The sequence below is a fragment of the Dendrobates tinctorius genome, unplaced genomic scaffold, assembly GCF_039654945.1.
Source record: "Dendrobates tinctorius isolate UK_male_01 unplaced genomic scaffold, ASM3965494v1 ptg000083l, whole genome shotgun sequence".
In the NCBI taxonomy this organism is placed as follows: Eukaryota; Metazoa; Chordata; class Amphibia; order Anura; family Dendrobatidae; genus Dendrobates; species Dendrobates tinctorius.
In genome coordinates, this window is record NW_027361751.1 from 4,259,313 (window position 1) to 4,278,318 (window position 19,006).

The 19,006-nt window shown below is 48.2% G+C and overlaps 1 protein-coding gene across 1 annotated transcript in view; it reads left to right on the forward strand.

The window, feature by feature from the left end:
* The first annotated feature begins 546 nt into the window (after positions 1-546).
* The window catches only part of BTF3 (basic transcription factor 3), a 28,268-nt gene continuing 9,808 nt past the window's right edge, over positions 547-19,006 (forward strand). The window contains exons 1-5 of the mRNA XM_073584065.1: positions 547-719; positions 4,994-5,062; positions 5,595-5,708; positions 15,824-16,025; positions 17,916-17,972. Coding sequence (XP_073440166.1) covers positions 4,994-5,062; positions 5,595-5,708; positions 15,824-16,025; positions 17,916-17,972 — 442 coding nt within the window. The 5' untranslated portion in view covers positions 547-719. The remainder of the gene's footprint in view (positions 720-4,993; positions 5,063-5,594; positions 5,709-15,823; positions 16,026-17,915; positions 17,973-19,006) is intronic.

The window sequence follows — 19,006 nt, forward strand, 5'->3', positions numbered from 1 at the left end:
GATGTGCAAGGACGGAACGGGCACCTTGGTTAGGGAAAATCTTGGAAACCGAAACATAATGTTGCGGGGCGGCAGGATGGGGAAGGGTTAAGTACAGGCGTACATCATTAGCGATTCCTTAGCATATGGATTATTGGAAGACGTACTCAATAAGTGACTGCTCAGCTGCAGGGAGTGTGAGGGTCACAAGCGGATAGCAGCTCAACGTGGGGGGAACGATAAAATGACATATACAGAAAAAAACTCAGCAAGTGCTAGATCAGGTGCTACCTCACTGCAAAGGCCCGAAGAGTCCCTGTACCTGGAGTGCGGCCCACACACTGGGTAGGAGTGTAGAAACGTATCGCAAGTAAAAAGTGGCCAATCAGATCATTGCTCTTATTTTCCAAACGGCCCAAGGGAAAATAGAAGCTGGCATGTGATTGGTTCTCATATTTTCCCTGGCCCTAGTTCTATAATGCGACCTTACTGTACACAGTGAGGTCCCCAGTCACCGGCACCTGCCCCTGTCTGCCCGGCGCCCTGACACTTCCCCTCCTCTCCAGCCTCACGTGCAGGCTTCGCCGCACCGCCGGTCACGTGGGTCGCGCCTCACTTCCGGTCCTTCCTCTTGGCTTCCATCTTGCTCCCCGCGTGTGTGCGCGCCCGGTGCCGCCGCTCTCTGGAGGCCTGTAATCCCGCAGTGTTCCGCATATACGCCCGCCTGCCGGCTGCAGAAGGTGAGAGGACGGGGCTCAGGCCATGCTGGCTGGGTTCTAGGACGGTCATGGGCGCCGGCGTATTCGTACGGTAGTTGTGGACGCAGCGCTGTCTGTGTAACTGGCTCTGAGGCTGTGTAATGCTGGGACTTGTAGTACCACTAGTGCTAGGCGCCATGTACTATGGCTGACCATGTTTCTGTCACAGGTGACTCCAAGGTTCTCTCCTCTGCCATGGCTGTCACACGGTGTATTGGGGCATCACGTGGGGTCAGGCCAAGTATTAGGGCCTGGCTGGGTATGGGGGCCTGTGAGGTGCCTGGGTATGGGGGTGACGGGTGCTGCATGGTGCCTGACTTGGCATAGGGGTGTTGGCTGGACATGAGGGCGCTGCTTGGTGTCTGGCTGGGCATGGGTGGTGGTCACGGGTGCTGCGTGGTGCCTGACGGGGCAATTGACATTTCTCCCACCCACAGTTGTGTACAGGGGTTCTAAATCACGTTCCCATAGTTATCTATTCACCTGAGGAGGTCTTTTGAATGGGGTAATATATTCTGGGAGTAACGTTTTATGAAATGATCCATCAGTCTTATGGTGTGTGTGTGTGTTTTTTTTATAATGGGCGATTGATGGCACTTGACCTTTTTGGAACTGGAGTTGACGTACTGTTATGTATATGACCTATCTACTTACATGAGCCGTGCAGGGGACCCAGCTGATGCCCGCAAGAGCTGTCTGTGTGCGACCATTAGGGTTGATCGAATAGCTTCAGATAAGAGCTTATCCGACTACCTATAGCGCTTCCCGAATAGCTGCCTCAGGAACCCGGATACCTGGAGCGCTCCCAATAATCAGCTGTTCGGCGCCACAGCTTCATGTGTCGCGGCTGTGTGACAGGCTCAACACATGTATGGATAACCTGTTTCTTGAGACTGTCACACAGCCATGACACATACAGCTGCGGCACCGGACAAATGATTATCAGGAGCGCTCCAGGTATCCTGGTTCCCAAGGCAGCTATTTAGATAAGCTCCTATCCGAAGCTATTTGCTCATCCCTAGAGACCATCTCTGGGGTGAAGGAGATGGTGAAGCTGAACATTGATATCCTATAGCTGCATGGTCGCTCTTCAATCTTTGGAGTGCCCAAAGATATTAATGTACGCACATCCACTGTCTCATTCGTAACTGCGCAAGATGCTCCACCTTAGTGAGTTAGATGTAGGTCTCAGCTGCAGGTTCCACAGCCATTTATGGTGTATTCTATCCATATCTGATTTGCCTACATTCTGTCAGCCATGTTGTCTAGTTTTACTCCTCAGTCCAAGAACGTTCTTGGCTATAAAATCTGAACTTTGAGTCTTTTGAACTTACGTTTTTCATGAGTAAGGCTTACAGTGCCTACAAGTAGTATTCAACCCCCTGCAGATTTAGCAGGTTTGATAAGATGCAAATAAGTTAGAGCCTTCAAACTTCACACAAGAGCAGGATTTATTAACAGATGCATAAATCTTACAAACCAAAAAGTTATGTTGCTCAGTTAAATTTTAATAAATTTTAAACATACAAGTGTGGGTCAATTATTATTCAACCCCTAGGTTTAATATTTTGTGGAATAACCCTTGTTTGCAATTACAGCTAATAATCGTCTTTTATAAGACCTGATCAGGCCGGCACAGGTCTCTGGAGTTATCTTGGCCCACTCCTCCATGCAGATCTTCTCCAAGTTATCTAGGTTCTTTGGGTGTCTCATGTGGACTTTAATCTTGAGCTCCTTCCACAAGTTTTCAATTGGGTTAAGGTCAGGAGACTGACTAGGCCACTCCAACACCTTGATTTTTTGCCTCTTGAACCAGGCCTTGCTTTTCTTGGCTGTGTGCTTTGGGTCGTTGTCTTGTTGAAAGATGAAATGACGACCCATCTTAAGATCCTTGATGGAGGAGCGGAGGTTCTTGGCCAAAATCTCCAGGTAGGCCGTGCTATCCATCTTCCCATGGATGCGGACCAGATGGCCAGGCCCCTTGGCTGAGAAACAGCCCCACAGCATGATGCTGCCACCACCATGCTTGACTGTAGGGATGGTATTCTTGGGGTCGTATGCAGTGCCATCCAGTCTCCAAACGTCACGTGTGTGGTTGGCACCAAAGATCTCGATCTTGGTCTCATCAGACCAGAGAACCTTGAACCAGTCTGTCTCAGAGTCCTCCAAGTGATCATGAGCAAACTGTAGACGAGCCTTGACATGACGCTTTGAAAGTAAAGGTACCTTACGGGCTCGTCTGGAACGGAGACCATTGCGGTGAAGTACGTTACTTATGGTATTGACTGAAACCAATGTCCCCACTGCCATGAGATCTTCCCGGAGCTCCTTCCTTGTTGTCCTTGGGTTAGCCTTGACTCTTCGGACAAGCCTGGCCTCGGCACGGGAGGAAACTTTCAAAGGCTGTCCAGGCCGTGGAAGGCTAACAGTAGTTCCATAAGCCTTCCACTTCCGGATGATGCTCCCAACAGTGGAGACAGGTAGGCCCAACTCCTTGGAAAGGGTTTTGTACCCCTTGCCAGCCTTGTGACCCTCCACGATCTTGTCTCTGATGGCCTTGGAATGCTCCTTTGTCTTTCCCATGTTGACCATGTATGAGTGCTGTTCACAAGTTTGGGGAGGGTCTTAAATAGTCAGAAAAGGCTGGAAAAAGAGATAATTAATCCAAACATGTGAAGCTCATTGTTCTTTGTGCCTGAAATACTTCTTAATACTTTAGGGGAACCAAACAGAATTCTGGTGGTTTGAGGGGTTGAATAATAAATGACCCTCTGAATAAACTTTTCACAATTTAAAAAAAAATTAAACAAAGAAATAACATTCTTTTTTGCTGCAGTGCATTTCACACTTCCAGGCTGATCTACAGTCCAAATGTCACAATGCCAAGTTAATGCCGAATGTGTAAACCTGCTAAATCTGCAGGGGGTTGAATACTACTTGTAGGCACTGTATGTCCTGTAAGAACAAAAGGAGATTCAGCGTGCCAACATCTTCCATCTTGGGGAAAGTTGGGTCACGCCGCCACCAAACACACTAAGGCCTCTCATTCAGAATTTTGTTGTTTTCTCCATAAAATTACAGAAGTCTTTGGATCCAATTTTCATCAGTTTGGTCAGTGTCAGTTTTTGCCATCAGTGTTTCATCAGTGACTTTCTCATATGTAAAAATAAGTTGTGAAGCATCTCACCTAGATTACGGAATTAAAGGGAATCTGTCACCCTATTTTTCGCCTATCAGCTGCGGCCACCGCCATCGGACTTATCTACAGCATTCTGTAATACTGTAGATAAGCCCCCGATGTAACCTGAAAGAGAAGAAAAATGAGTTAGATTATACTCACCCAGGGGCGGTCCGGGTCCAGAGGGAGTTGCAGTCCGGTTCGGCGCCTCCCATCTGGCAGCGATGACGTCCTCTTCAGTCCTGCCCGTCGTGGCTCTGGCTTCGGCGCACTGCTCTGCCCTGTTGAGGGCAGAGTACTGCAGTGCACAGGTGCTGGACCTCTTCTGCGCACTGCACTAATCTGCTCTGCCCTCAACAGGGCAGAGCAATGCGCCGAAGACGCGACGGGCAGGAATGAAGAGGACGTCATCACTGCAAGATGGGAGGCGCCGGACCGGATTGAGACACCCGTCAGACCAGGACCCGCCCTGGGTGAGTATAATCTAACTCATTTTTCTTCTCTTTCAGGGTACATCGCGGGGGCTTATCTACAGCATTACAGAATGCTGTAGATAAGCCCCTCATGGCAGCTGATAGGCGAAAAATAGGGTGACAGATTCCCTTTAACAATGTGCAGCACATGGGTAGCAATGTGTGCTGGCAGTCACTTTTCACTGACCCATAGCTGTGTATAGGTAATTGTGCTCACATACTCTGATCAAAAACAGACGATCCACACATTTTTTTTGTGGACCTACAAGCCGCAAAAAAAAATGCAGACTTGGCAATAGCACCCATAGACTTTAGTGGTATGTGTATTATCCATGAAAATTGCAGAACACGTGATTCACAGACATCTGAGGCCTAAATAGTCAGCCAGTGTCTGGAAATTCCTTAATGTAATGTGTATGGTACACTTTAGTTTACTATTGATACTGTCTGCATCAAAATGACTAGTGACGCCCCCTGTAGTTATAGTGTGTGGTCAGTGGTGTGGAGACTACAGGACATGAAGCAGTGTCCTCTACTGTGGTCATCAGCAGGCATGAGACTGATGGTTCTGAAATCCTCTCATTGTGCTTTGTTTTGTTTTTCAGATGAAAGAAAGTATCATGAATCAAGAAAAGTTAGCAAAACTTCAAGCACAAGTCCGCATTGGTGGAAAGGTAATTTTGTGTAATTTTTTTTTTATTGAAAGTGGAAATTATTTTTGCTTGTTCCTTTTAGTTGATTTTGCTGTACACTTAGTTGAGTGTCACCTTATGGACTAGAGCTGGGAATTAGTACAGTGCCTGACTATCTTCCATTTTAGTTGAAGGGTGTTTCCTATCTGCGGCTCAGTTATGACTACTGTAAGTGCTTACTGTGCTGGAAAGATAGGAATGTATGGGTGGAGATAATTGTGTGTGTTCAGCCCACTGCTTTGATCTTTGTCTTAATGATCCTTTATATCTTTTTGTATTTGGGTCTTTGTGAAAAGCAATGTTTGCTATCCTTTTTGGTTTTGAACAGCCCCTGCCTTTAAAAAAAAAAAAAAAAAAGTTCTACAGGGCACCCCTAGCCAAAGTAATTTTTTTTACGGATGATCGAAAAACCTGCTGTCACCTATAAAATGAGGAATACAGCATTTAAGAAGCGGTTGCCCAAGTAGTGTACAGCCCCTTTGAGCCTGAGTGTTTTTGTTTTCTGTCTTTCCAGGGTACAGCCCGCAGAAAGAAGAAGGTCGTTCACAGAACAGCTACTGCTGATGACAAGAAACTACAGTTTTCACTGAAGAAGCTGGGTGTTAATAACATCTCTGGCATAGAGGAAGTAAGTGATTCACTTTCAGGGATTTTCTCTTTAAAAAAAACAATTTTCAGTTTTGGCACTTTATTTTTTTCTTTCCAGTGCTTTCACAATATACTTGCAATAAACCTTTAATAATGTGTTGCAAAGAGCTGTGTACATGCTCTTATGCCCTTCCCAGTATCATCAGTATATGTATGGAGCGAGCTTAGAAGTTACCATGCAGGTTCTCCGATCACTGCTGGTAATCCCCTAATCTCTTGACAGCGGTATTTCCAGGCACCCATTGCACCTTATCCCTTCTTGCGACTACAGGGTGCGAGAGTTGCTGTGGCATCTGTAAAATTGGCTATATATTGCAATATAGCTGTCTTGCAGTGTACAGACCAAGCAATCAGGCCATGCCAGGTTCAAGTCCTTTCGAGAACTAATCATAAAAAAACCCTACAAGTTGCATGGTCGTTTTTACTGCACAACGCATGCCTTAAAAACAATGATGAACAATTTCAAGACCTCTGCACCAGTTTTATGGCCAAATGAGTTGCAAATTTTGTTGCACTTTATTTGCACAAAAACTTTGTCATTTTGTGATCTTATTTCCTGTTGCTACTTTTGTAAAGTGGGCAAAGTTATGCAAGTGGATGCCAGATTTATAAATTGCTACTTCTTAAAAAGTCAGTTCTTGCTTCACTAGGGAAATGACAGAAAATAGGAGAAACCTGCATGGAAAAAATGTTAAATTTAAGCTTGATCGAACTTTAACCAGTGTTATGTGATTGTTCAATAAACATGGTGCAAATAAAGGCAATGGAGCCTCCAACAAAACTGACCTAACACAGGCTGCTCATAATCAGTTCGTTTTGTAACCTTGTAGACACTTAGAATTATCGTGTAGTTTGCGTCCGATGTCTTGTCTACATCAGTGCTGTTAGTTATTGAAGTACTAGCTGAAGAGCCCGGCGTTGCCCAGGCATAGTACTTAACTGTGGGTCCCGCTGTCTTCCTTAACAGCCCCGCTCTCCACCCACCGTCCCGTTCTATCCCTCCACAGCTGTGCTCTACATCTGTGTTCTTCCACAGCCCTGCTCTCTCCCTCCACAGCCCCGGTCTCTTCGGCCACAGCCCTGCTCTCCCTCTACAGCCCCGTTGTCTTCCTTCTTCCACATCCCCGCTCTCCATGCACCACACGTGGTGACGCCGGGACCAGAAGAGAGAGGCGCGCAGATTGTTAGTTCGGGCGGAGTGAGCAGAGCTGCAGCGCATGTGATTGGGTGTCCTGTGGGGGCGTGGCCTAGCACGGTCGGGCGGAGTGGGCGGAGCTTCAGCACGTGTGATTGGCCGGCCTGCGGGGGGCGTAGCCTAGCGCTGTAGTAGGCCGCAGTAGAAGCCGGGGACTAAATTTAGGCCGGGAAGCTGCAGGGGAGAGGGGGGATATGGCAGTTGGCGACGGGAAGCGCCCGCTCTCCATGCACTGTCCTGCTGTATCCGTCCTCAGCCCCGCTCTGCTGCTTCGTGATTGATTGGTGTCCCACTCTGCTGCTTCGTGATTGATTGGAGACACACACACACACACACACACACACACACACACACACACACACACACACACACACACACACACATATTCAGAATTATATATAGAGATGGGCTGCACAATTAGTTTTTTTTTTTTTTCTCCTTCGCCTCATTGGGGGACACAGATACTGTGGGTGTATGCTTCTGCCGCTAGGAGGCTGACACTAAGTGAAAAAAAAGAGGTTAGCTCCTCCTCCTTCGTATACACCCTCGCCCCTATTGTGGGCGGAACTCAGTTTTTTGCTTAGTGAACATGGAGGCACACACGTCTGGTTTTGCTCCAGACTTTTTTCTTTTTTTTTTTTTTTTTTCCCCCCATGTAGATGAGACAGGGGCGACAGACTCTATTGAAAGGGTCCGATTTCCCCAAACCATCAACGGGCGAGCACGTGTTGAGTATCGTCTCCACGTATCCTCTCCCACACTGTTTTCCCCAGACCTTTTTTTTTATTTTATTTTTACCATCTATGAAGATGAGACAGGGGCAACGGATCCTATTGAAAGGGTCTGATTTCCCCAAACCATCAACGGGCGAGCATGTGCGAGTGTCCCTCCACGTATCCTCTCCCACGACGTGGGACACAATGCCGGACTTAGCCCTGACCACCCCTAGGTATTGAAACCATGGGCCGTACAGAGGCACAAGACTAGTCCGTGCGGCCCCCACTGCTCCACCAATGCTTAGACTGCGGTGCTGCAAGGCGGTGGACCGTCCCTCTCCTCACCCCCTGAAGGGGGTAGATGGAGCTAGGGTGCCTGCACCGTCCTATTTTGTCAAGGCCCCCTCACATACCTGAGCTGGGAAGCTGAAGAGGATAGTCAGTGAGGAGAGGGCCTGGGAGGGCTCCTGCGGCGAAGATCCGGGACTGGAGCCCTTAGCTGTCAGATGCCACCGGCCAGTGGCTGCAGAGCGATGCGGAGAAGCCCGTGCCAGTAAGTAGCCTGGGCGGCGGGGGATAAATTTAGTCCCCGGCTTCGGAGCGCTGCTAGGCCGCAGACCCGGAAATGCCGCCCCTGGACCGGTTTATATGCTGGCGGTCTGCCCCACAGCTGGTGGCGCACGATTTTTGTGCAGAGGCGTCCAGGAATGGGGGGCACAGGACTGGGGTAAGTGCTGCCCAGGAGACCCCTATCCCCAGCAGCGGACAGATACAGCATGTCCGAAGAAGCAGCATGCATGTCTTGTCGGGCTGCGTTTCTGCGGGCACAGAGCAAGCGATTATGCAAAGCCGGCTGTTATGAATGAGTCACCGTAGGAGGCAAAAACAGAAATACTAGCTAAGTCCATAAAACCAGAGAAGTTGGCAGCTATCGGATTGCAGACCCCTGAACCTATCAACAACAACTAGCAGTAGCCGTGGGGGGTTCCTACGGTGCCCTAGACCCCTCGAACACAGCCGGAGAACTACATAGCCTAAAGACAGAAAGGGAAATCTAAACTGCCCCAGAGCAGACCCCAAAGCAATAGGCAGCCCCCAACATATAATGACGGTGAAGCAAGAAGAAAAAACACTCACACAGAAAGATAGGCTGAGCAAATGATGGGGCCCAAGCTAACTAGATAGGACAGGATAGAAAAGCTGCTGTCTGTAATCCGCCAAAACCCTATAAAAACAAGAGCCAACAGCTGATAGGGGAAAAAAGCCCTGAAGACGCTAGGCTTCAAAAAGACTATATCAGTACTCAGGTATTTTCTGAAGACAGAGCAAAAAGGAATTCAGCTCACCCCAGCAGGGAATGGCAGAAATCAAGGAAAACAATGCAAAACAAAACCAAAACACAAATGCAAAAAGTAGAGCAGAAAACTTAGCTTTTGAGGAGCAGGAATCAGACTGGTCTAGAATCCGTCAGAGAGATCACCAGCAAGGCAGAAGGGCATCGGCTGCCTTATATCCAGTCAGTAATTCCCGTCACCCAGTCATCATCATCCAGCCCAGGTGCTTGGTCATCAGCCTCACTACCTTCCTTCACCAGAAGAGGGAGTTCATCAGACCTCAATGGTGAAGGGGAAAATGAACTCACAACAGCCGGCGACTCCAAACACGCCCAGGAGCCCTCCCCTGCGACCGAACCCACAATGCTGGTGTGGGCAGACCGCAGAGGACAAGGCTCGGGATTCCCGCTGTGCAGCGCCCGGAGCCCGACGCCTAACAGAACCTCAGTGTCCGTCCTCCCTTGCGACCAAGGTGCCAAGCCCCCCAGAGTGGGTCCTATCACTGTCAAGGTTCATGCAATTGAGTCCCTTCAGGCCTCAGATGGGGGCAGGGACCGTGGCTCGCTGGCCTTAGAAGGGACCTCCAGCTCACAAGAGCCTCTCGCCTGCAGGGGCCGCTCTCACTCCAGGCAGACTCGAGGGAAACGAATCCACACGGTGTCGCCCAGTCCATCCGGTGCCTTGGCATCTGTAAGTTCTGCTTCTCGCTCCCCGTCACCAGTGGTTGATAGCGAGCAGACCTCAGAATTCGACTCAGACGAGCCCCTTGACCTGGATGCTCCAGGGTCACGTGAAACAGTGGACAGCCTCATAGAAGCCGTCAATCAGTCCTTGGGGATTGAGGGTGATCCCGCAGCGGCTACTGGGCATGAAGTGGCATTTAAGCAAGTGAAGCCCCCGAACAGAATTTTTTCCTCTCGCCCGGAGTTTGAGGACATAGTGCAGCAGCACAGAGAACGTCCAGACAGGCGTTTCTTGGGTCAAAAGGCACTCGAAACAAGGTATCCGTTTGCTCTGGACCTCCGCAAAAAATGGATGGAATCCCCGATGGTGGATCTTCCAGTTCCGCGCCTAGCCACTAAGACCCTGCTATCCGTCCCTAGTGTTTCCTCAATTAAGGATCCCACGGATCGCCTTATAGAGAGCTTAGCTCGCTCAGTATATGAGGCGTCAGGGTCAGCGCTCGCTCCCTCATTCGCAGCAACTTGGGTAGCCAAGGCTATGATATCATGGTCAGAAACATTAAACAAGGTCACGCAGGAGCAGGATCTACCTGCAGAGATTTCGGAGGTCGCAGGTCAGATGGCGATGGCCGGAGACTATGTAATCAATGCGTCTTTGGATGCGGACAATTGCTCGGCACTTGCTGCCGCTAATGCAGTTTCTATCAGAAGAGCCCTATGGTTAAGGACATATAGCGAGCCGATTCTACTTCTAAGAAGTCCTTGACTTCCCTGCCTTATCAGTGCGGCCACCTATTTGGGGAGAAGTTGGATCAACTTATCTCAGACTCCACAGGAGGAAAGAGCGGGTTTCTGCCTCAACAAAGGGTCAAAACGCTTATCCGTCACCCGTTTTCAGGCACGTTTTCGGGCCTTTCGCAACCCCGGGTGGACTACAGCGGCCAATTCCGCCGCCCCAACCAGGATAGGGAGCGACAGGTCTCATATAGAGCCAACCCATTGGGGAGAATGCATACTCAGCAGCCCAGATCGAGGGGATCCAGATCCCAAAGATCGTCAGCCAAATGACTCGAGGCCTTTACCAGACGACACCGGCATGGTGGGCGGCCGCCTACTCTGGTTTCACCACGTCTTGGTCGGTGTCGCTCACGACACATGGGGAAAGGAATTGGTGGCCTCAGGTTACAAACTAGAATTTGTCAGATATCCTCCGAGATGGTTTTTTCTTTCCCGGCTTCCCAGGGTGGATACCCAGGCAATTGGGAGCCATTAAATCGCTCCAGCACAACGGAGTCATTGTTCCAGTGCCGGAACACGAAAAAGCGCAGGGGTTCTATTCCAACCTTTTTGCGGTTCCCAAAAAGGACGGGTCTGTCAGGCTTGTTTTGGACCTGAAGCTTCTGAACAAATTCATCAGGATCAGACATTTCCGGATGGAGTCTCTCAGTTCAGTCATATCGGCCATGGAGCAGTGAGAATACTTGGCCTCAATAGACATCCAGGACGCATATCTGCATATTCCCATTTTTCCTCCTCATCTGAGGTTTCTACGCTTCACCATAGGCGATCAACATTTTCTGTTCGTAGCAGTACCCTTCGGGCTAGCCGCAGTACCCTTCAGGCTAGCCACAGCTCCCAGAAGGTTCACAAGGGTTATGGCAGTTGTCATGGCCACACTGCATTCTCGAGGCATAGTCTTGCCTTATCTGGACGACCTCTTGGTCAAGGGCCCGTCAGTACGGGCATGCGAGGAAAAGGTCAACATCACGCTGGATACTCTTGCCCGCTTAGGATGGTTGGCAATGCAAAGAAGTCATCCCTTGTGCCAGCTCAGAGGATCTCCTTCCTAGGAATGTTCTTCGATTCTTGCCGAGGGTTGGTAATTCTCCCTCAGGAAAAGGTGCTAGCTCTCCGGCAGGGAGTCCGGACACTTCGCCAACCAGTCCCTCATATCATCCGATCCGGGATGAGGATTCTAGGGAAAATGGTGGCAGCAATGGAAGCGATACCTGTCGCCCAGTTCCACCTTCGCCCCCTGCAGCACGCCCTCTTGTCAGCCTGGGACAAGAATCCTTTCACGCTCGATCGGCGGTGCCGACTGTCCTCTCAAGTCAGGCAGTCGCTCGGATGGTGGATAACCAGTTCCTCTCTGGCCCAGGGGAAACCTTTCCCCCAAGATCATTGCCTGGTAATGACAACCGACGCCAATCTCCTCGGTGGGGTAGCAGTGTTTCGCCACCACACAACCCAGGAACGGTGGTCACTACAGGAGGCACGCCTCCCGATCAACTTAATGGAGATATGAGCAATTCGGCTGGCTCTGCAGAAGTTTCATCGCTTTCTAGCAGGCCGCCCCGTCCGTATTCAATCGGACAACGCCACGGTGGTGGCTTACATAAATCTTCAAGGGGGCAACCGCAGCAGAGCAACCATGCACGAGGTGGGGCTCGTTCTTCAGTGGGCCGAAGCAAACCACTCGGTGGTTTCGGCTGTCCACATTCCAGGGCGTGGAAAATTGGGCGGCAGACTTTCTCAGCCGGCAGGGTCTTGCATCCGGAGAGTGGTCTCTACATCCCAAAGTTTTTCAGCAGATTTGTCAAATGTGGGGAACTCGGATGTGGACCTGATGGCTTCCAGAGTGAATGCCAAGGTGACCACGTGTCGCTCAGGCCAGGGACCCGCAGGCATTCGCGGTGGACGCGTTGGTTCTGCCATGGAACCAGTTTCGCTTCCACATCTATTTCCCCCACTGCCACTACTTCCGAGAGTCATCAAAAAGATCAAGACGGAAGGGGTGCTGGCGATTCTGCTGGCCCCGTCGAGCGTGAGACGCAGAGCTAATGCAGCTGCTCGCCGACGTTCCTTGGCGCCTGCTAGAGCGCCCAGATCTACTGTCTCAAGGGCCGATTTGCCACCCAAACTCTGGGACCCTGTGTTTGACGACATGGCCGTTGAATCTTGGATTCTAACCCAGGCAGGGTTTGGGAGCGAGGTGGTCGCTACAACGATTAGCGCCCAGAAGCCTGCTTCAGTACGAATTTACCACAACACCTGGAAGGTGTTCTTTGCTTGGTGTCGAGGCCGCGGTGTTTCTCCGCTGAGATTCTCGATCCCCAACATCTTGGATTTTCTCCAGTCGGGTTTAGAGAGCCCGGATAGCTCAGTCGGTAGAGCATTAGACTCGGGCTTTGCCCCAGATTCCCTCAGGAGACAAATATCGGCCTGATTCGTCCTGTTCCAGCGCAGAATTGCTACCACTTTGCAGGTGAAGACTTTTCATTCAGGGAGTCTCCCACTTGGTACCTCCCTATAAGGCGCCTATGGACGCCTGGGACCTTAACATGGTCCTAAGTGTTGTGCAGGAAGCTCCATTTGAACCGCTTCAGGATATCTCTTTGAGGTACCTTTCCTGGAACGTGGTGTTCCTTGTGGCCATCGCTTCCATCAGGCGGGCTTCAGAGCTGGCAGCCCTATCCTGCAGAGCTCCGTTCCTCACTTACCATAAGGATAAGGTGGTCCTCAGACCTCAATTTCTGCCGAAAATTGTGTCCTCTTTTCACATTAATGAAGATGTTGTTTTACCTTCATTTTGTCCAGCACCGGTGCACAGTGTGGAAAAGGCTCTTCACACGTTAGACCTGGTAAGAGCCCTCCGGAGGTACGTGTCGCGGATGGCACCCTTTCGTCAGACGGACACGCTGTTCGTGCTCCCCGAAGGGCGCAGGAAGGGATTCGCTGCCTCAAAATCGACCATAGCCAGATGGATTCGTTTGACTATTCCGGAGTCCTACCGCATTAGAGGCACGCCGATTCCAGCAGGGATCAGAGCACCCTCTCCCCGGGCAGTGGGCGCCTTTTGGGCGCTTCGGCACCAGGCTTCGACGGAACAGGTTTGCAAGGCAGCAACCTGGTCCAGCCTGCACACATTTGCCAAACATTATAATAGCCATGCTCAGGCCTCGGCGGATGCGAGCCTGGGTGGAAGGATTCTCCAAGCAGCGGTGGCGCACCTTTTAAACAAGAGGTGCATGTAGCTTGGATCGGTGAGTCAATCTCCCACCCAGGGACTGCTTTAGGACGTCCCACAGTATGTGTCCCCCAATGAGGCGAAGGAGAAACATGGATTTTTGTGATAACTCACCGTAAAATCCTTTTCTCGAGACGCACATTGGGGGACACAGCACTCACCCTATTAGCCAGTTGGCTCTTTTTGTTTAGTTAATACGCATTTATTTGATATAAGGGTGGTCCTTTTCTGGACATGTTGTACCTGTATTAAGGCTGATTTTGTTGTCCTCCTACTGCTTTGGCACCAAACTGAGTTCCGCACGCAATAGGGGCGAGGGTGTATACGACGGAGGATAACCTCTTTTTTTCACTTAGTGTCAGCCTCCTAGCGGCAGAAGCATACACTACAGTATCTGTGTCCACCAATGAGCGCCTCGGAGAAAAGGATTTTACGGTGAGTTATCACAAAAATCCATGTTTTTCTTTTTGTGTGTGCATAATCAGCCCATGAAACATTGTTAGCTGTTATTTCTCTTAAAGAGTTCAACCATTGTTTTAATTTTTTTCTCTGTGAATCCATTTTGCGTGGAAACCGAAAAAACTGTATAGTATATTAATCTGCTTCCTTCTCCAGGACTGATATTTCAGTTCATGGGTAAAATTTGTATTCAGTGAAGACCAATTTTTCTGTAAGGGTGGTTTTACGCTTACCGTATTTTTGCGGACCGATTTTGTAGCCCCAATAGCTTTCTATGGGGCCGCAAAATCGGCCCTCAAAAATTGAAGCATGGGCCGTATATACGGCCGTGAAAAAATATCGAGCTTTCTCGATACTTTTTCACGGCGTACAAACACGGCGCCCATTTAAACAAACCGGAAGTTTGTCTTTGCGGCGCACCGTTACTTCCAGTTTTGCGGAACTCCATTTTTTTTCTCCAATACTATTTCTTTAGTATTGGGGGGGGGGGGGGGGGGGCAGAAAAGGCGATCCGCAAACATTTTTTGCGGTACACCACGAAAAATACGGTGATACGGGCCGCAATAACGGACCGCAAAAAATGCGGTAAGCTGAAAACCACCCTTACTCATATAGGAGATGACAGCTGGTGCTTTTAACATATTATGGAGTGAGGAGTTAGAAGCAGACAGGTTCTCCTTAAACGACAGTTTTCCATAAAACGGTATATGTGCCAGCTGTCATGTCCTGTCTCAGTAATGTGAAATTCTCAATTCTTGGGTAAATCTGTCTTCAGTGAATGTAGAATTTTGAGACTGGAAAGTCAGTTCAGGAGGAGAAAAGATGATTTCTCTAATGTATAGTACGAAGTTTCTTATTTTCACGTTTATTATTGATATAAGAGAGACAAAAATGACACATGTTCTGAAGCGGACAGCGAATTCATGCTGCCCAGTCTGTGCACAGCATATATCAGACACTGACTGACTGTACCAACTCAGCCAACTATGTTTGACACCAAAACGCTGTAGTGTTTCAGAGAAAGCCATGCCTAGCCACACTGGGGAGTAGTCGGGCAAATGGATCCCAGGTGGTTGCTCACCACCCGCTTCCTTAGAATTGACAGGTCCATATATCTATACACGCACGTAGACTAGAAATGGGCGAATATCTTCGGCTCTCCTCATCTGGCAAAGCTATAGCGCTTACCGAATAAGCTACAGCGGGAACCCGGATACCTGGATCGTTCCCGATAATCAGCTGTTCGGCGCTTCAGCTACATGTGTTGTGGCTGTGTCAGTCATAGCACATGCATGGAGAGCCTGTTTGTATGTATTGTTTGTATGTATGGAGAATACATGTGTTATGACTGTCACACAGCCGCAACACATGCAGCTGCGGCGCCGAACAAACAGCTGATTATTGGGGAACGATCCAGGTATCTAGGTTCCCGCTGTAGCTTATTCGGTAAGAGCTATAGCTTTGCCGAATAAGCAGGGAGCTGAAGATATTCACTTATCTGTAGTAGAGATCTGTCAATTCAGGGCAGCAGAGAGTGACCCTATTATTTGAGTAATCTCCTACGTATCTCCGAAAATTGTATATTGCAAATATTGGACCTTTTTTAAAGCGGTTCCTAATAAATGGAGGCATTTATTATGTTCGTTCATTACATTTATATCCCTTTCATTCATCTTTCCAGGTAAACATGTTTACAAACCAAGGAACAGTCATCCACTTCAATAATCCTAAAGTTCAGGCTTCCTTGGGTGCCAACACCTTTACCATTACCGGGCACGCCGAGACCAAGCAGCTTACAGAGATGTTACCCAGTATACTGAACCAGCTCGGGGCAGACAGCCTCACCAGCTTGCGGAGACTCGCAGAGGCCCTGCCAAAACAATGTAAGGAAAAGGCCCATTTTTCTTTTTTTTTAAGTCACTATTCATTTGACATTAGTCAGCTCCATGACCATCATACATTTGGGGACTGATGTTTCCAGGCTGCTAAGTACATCGGCAATGACTGCATCTTTATGGCACCACGTGACATTTTCAATAATGTCTTTAATCCAAGAGCAGAGTTGTAAAACTAACTTACTGCTGGAAATATAAATACATATAACTGCATGAAAAAAAAAGTAAGCAAAGCTTGTGCTGATGGTCTTCATAGTGCTGGTAAGATTATAGTAGAAATATTCACGTCATCATTTACTGCGGTGTACCTGTGTTGTGTTGGAATATTCTACCTGACGTACCTGATTTAGGTTCTAGGTCTGCAGTGGATTGGAAATTGTCAATTTTTGCTAACAAAGATCCGACGTAAACTACCTAATGACCTGGTTATGGTCCTTATTACATCTAACTCTCCCTTTTTTTTTTTTTTTTTCTTTTTCTGAGTGACATCATGGTTATAAGGAGGCTGTCCATTTTGGGCATTTTTTAGTATAGGACGTATACCAGGTTGAAGTAAGGGTAGCCGTCGGCCACATTGTGACCAAGCTAGTGAGCCAACCTCTGCGATAAGGTAGGGACATTCACTAGAGACATGTGAATATTTCTATCTGATTCATCTGGCTGGACAAATAATTAGTTTATCTATTTTCATATGTATTGTTGTGGCATTATATGGAAAAGTTATATTCACTTGAGTAAGGTATGTGAAAAATGTGTGGCGTGTTCAAGTATTTGGAATTCTATGTCTAATATGTGAATTTTTATGTGGTATTTGATCCCTTATGGTATAGTTTAATATGCTAAATCTTCTTAAGTATCTGATGGTTATTTGGACTATCTGTGTTTTATTTGCCTTTTAATATTTAGCCTCTTGTTTTTGATCACCCTAATAGTATTTCCTTCTTAATGGTTAGTGGCTTTTGAGGTTATTGGCTGTTGTTGATGGTGACCATAGATCAGAGCATAATAGGGAACATTAGGGCTAGCTGTCGGTGGGGGGGGGCGCCATATTGCGTCCAAGCTAGGGTGCCAACCTCTGCAGCCAGGAAGGGACCAATCTCAGGGTATTAATAGGGTGAGAGAGTACTCCACATTTAATTTTGGGTTTAAAATGCCCTAATATCATATTTGATCATTCTAACGGATCTGTCAAAAAACGTATGCGACTGACGACCATCAGTCTAAATCTGCCGCTAATGCAAGTCTTTGGAGGAAAACCTGATCCGCCCCGTTTTTTTCTAAAACTGGCGGATTTTGACTGACGTCAAAAAACTGAAATGTGACACAGGCCTAATGTATGTCATTTTCAGAAATGCTGCAGAGATTAAGAAAAAACATTTTGAAAAGCCAGCCTAGACCTATAGAGTTAGATTCTACCCCCGGCCGGCCTATCACCCTCTCCAGTTGATTGACAGGTCTCTTCGATGTGTATATACAGGGAGACACCTGTCAATAATAACCAGGCACCGTTGTGGTGAGAAACTGGCGATAGTGCCAGTGCTGGAATAATCGTATCTCTCCTTATAGGACCTGTGCGGCCTTTCACACTACCTTTTCTGAAACGCCGCAGCATTCCAAGTAAGACAATTTCTGACTGTATACACACAGCCAGGCTCTGATTTGTGTTGCCCGTGGTTCAGGCAGCATGAATCGAGTGATAGGTTCCCTTTAAGATGACACTTTGTATTTATGATGGTGTGTGGGACTTTTTGTGTTTTTTCATGCGGTTCACAGCCTGTGTATATAAAGTGTCCAAGTAGTGAACGACTCGGCATGCCCTTCATTTGTATTACTGGGTGTGCTTTGTTTCATACTAACTTTCCATTGACTTTATTTCAGCTGTAGATGGGAAGGCACCGCTTGCTACTGGAGAGGATGAAGATGATGAAGTTCCAGGTAGGATTTTGTCCCGTTTTATCTGCCTTGGGTCTCATTGGAATTTTACTGTGGCTTCCTCCTTTGTATGAATTGGACAGAAAAAAAATGAAGACAGTCTCCATTACATGCTGCAAGACCAGCTAGCTGGACACGGGGGCTCCAGCATTGCACAACAGAGTAACGTGTTTTGTCTGCCTCATTATACCAATGTTATACTGTAAATAATAGTAATGAGAAATACACATTGTGATGCGAGACACATTGCAATTTGGTTGATTTTTTTATGGTCATTCAATGTGTTTACTGACTTGTTCAGCTTGTGCTGGGAATTGTTCATATTTAGAAGATTTGGTATAAAAGGCAGTCTTATCACCCCCCAAAAGACTAATTGAACCACTTATACAGGTATGTAGGGGTCTTAGCCCCCATAAAAATCATACCCGTAGAATAGATTTTAGCGGTTTAGTTGTCAGGGGAAAAAAAATATGCAAACAAGCAGGAGTCAGTGCATTTTTGGCATGGTGAAGGGCTCGGTGCACTGTTGCACCCTTTCAGTTTGCATACTTAGCTTTTTGTCATGTCTTGATTGACCGCACTCAAGCAAGTGCTGCCTCAACATAATCAGTGGCTCTGCCGTGAGGCTGCACAAGTCTAGTCATGCTTAGTGCGCTCATCATTGCAGTGCAGTAATAATTGGTGGCCACACAGGAGCCAGTGATGAGAGCACTCACTGACACTGTATGCGTGGCATGCAGCTGCAGTATCAGTGTGCGCTCATTCCCGGTTTTTGTCTGCAGCCACCTTTGGTACTGTGTTGCAGACAGGAGCCAGTGATGAGATGGCACACTGATACTGCATAGCTGTGCTCCTGCAGTGTCTGTGCTGATGTGCAGAGCCACTGATTGAGGTCAGGGAGTGCTGTCCATTAAGATGAAAGCGAAAAGCGCTCCCTGTGTGAATCGGCAACTGCATAGAACAAGACCCAAGTTAGTATTACTCACATTAACTTGTTGTGCTGTACAGGCACAACATTGCAATAGGGTACAAAATGG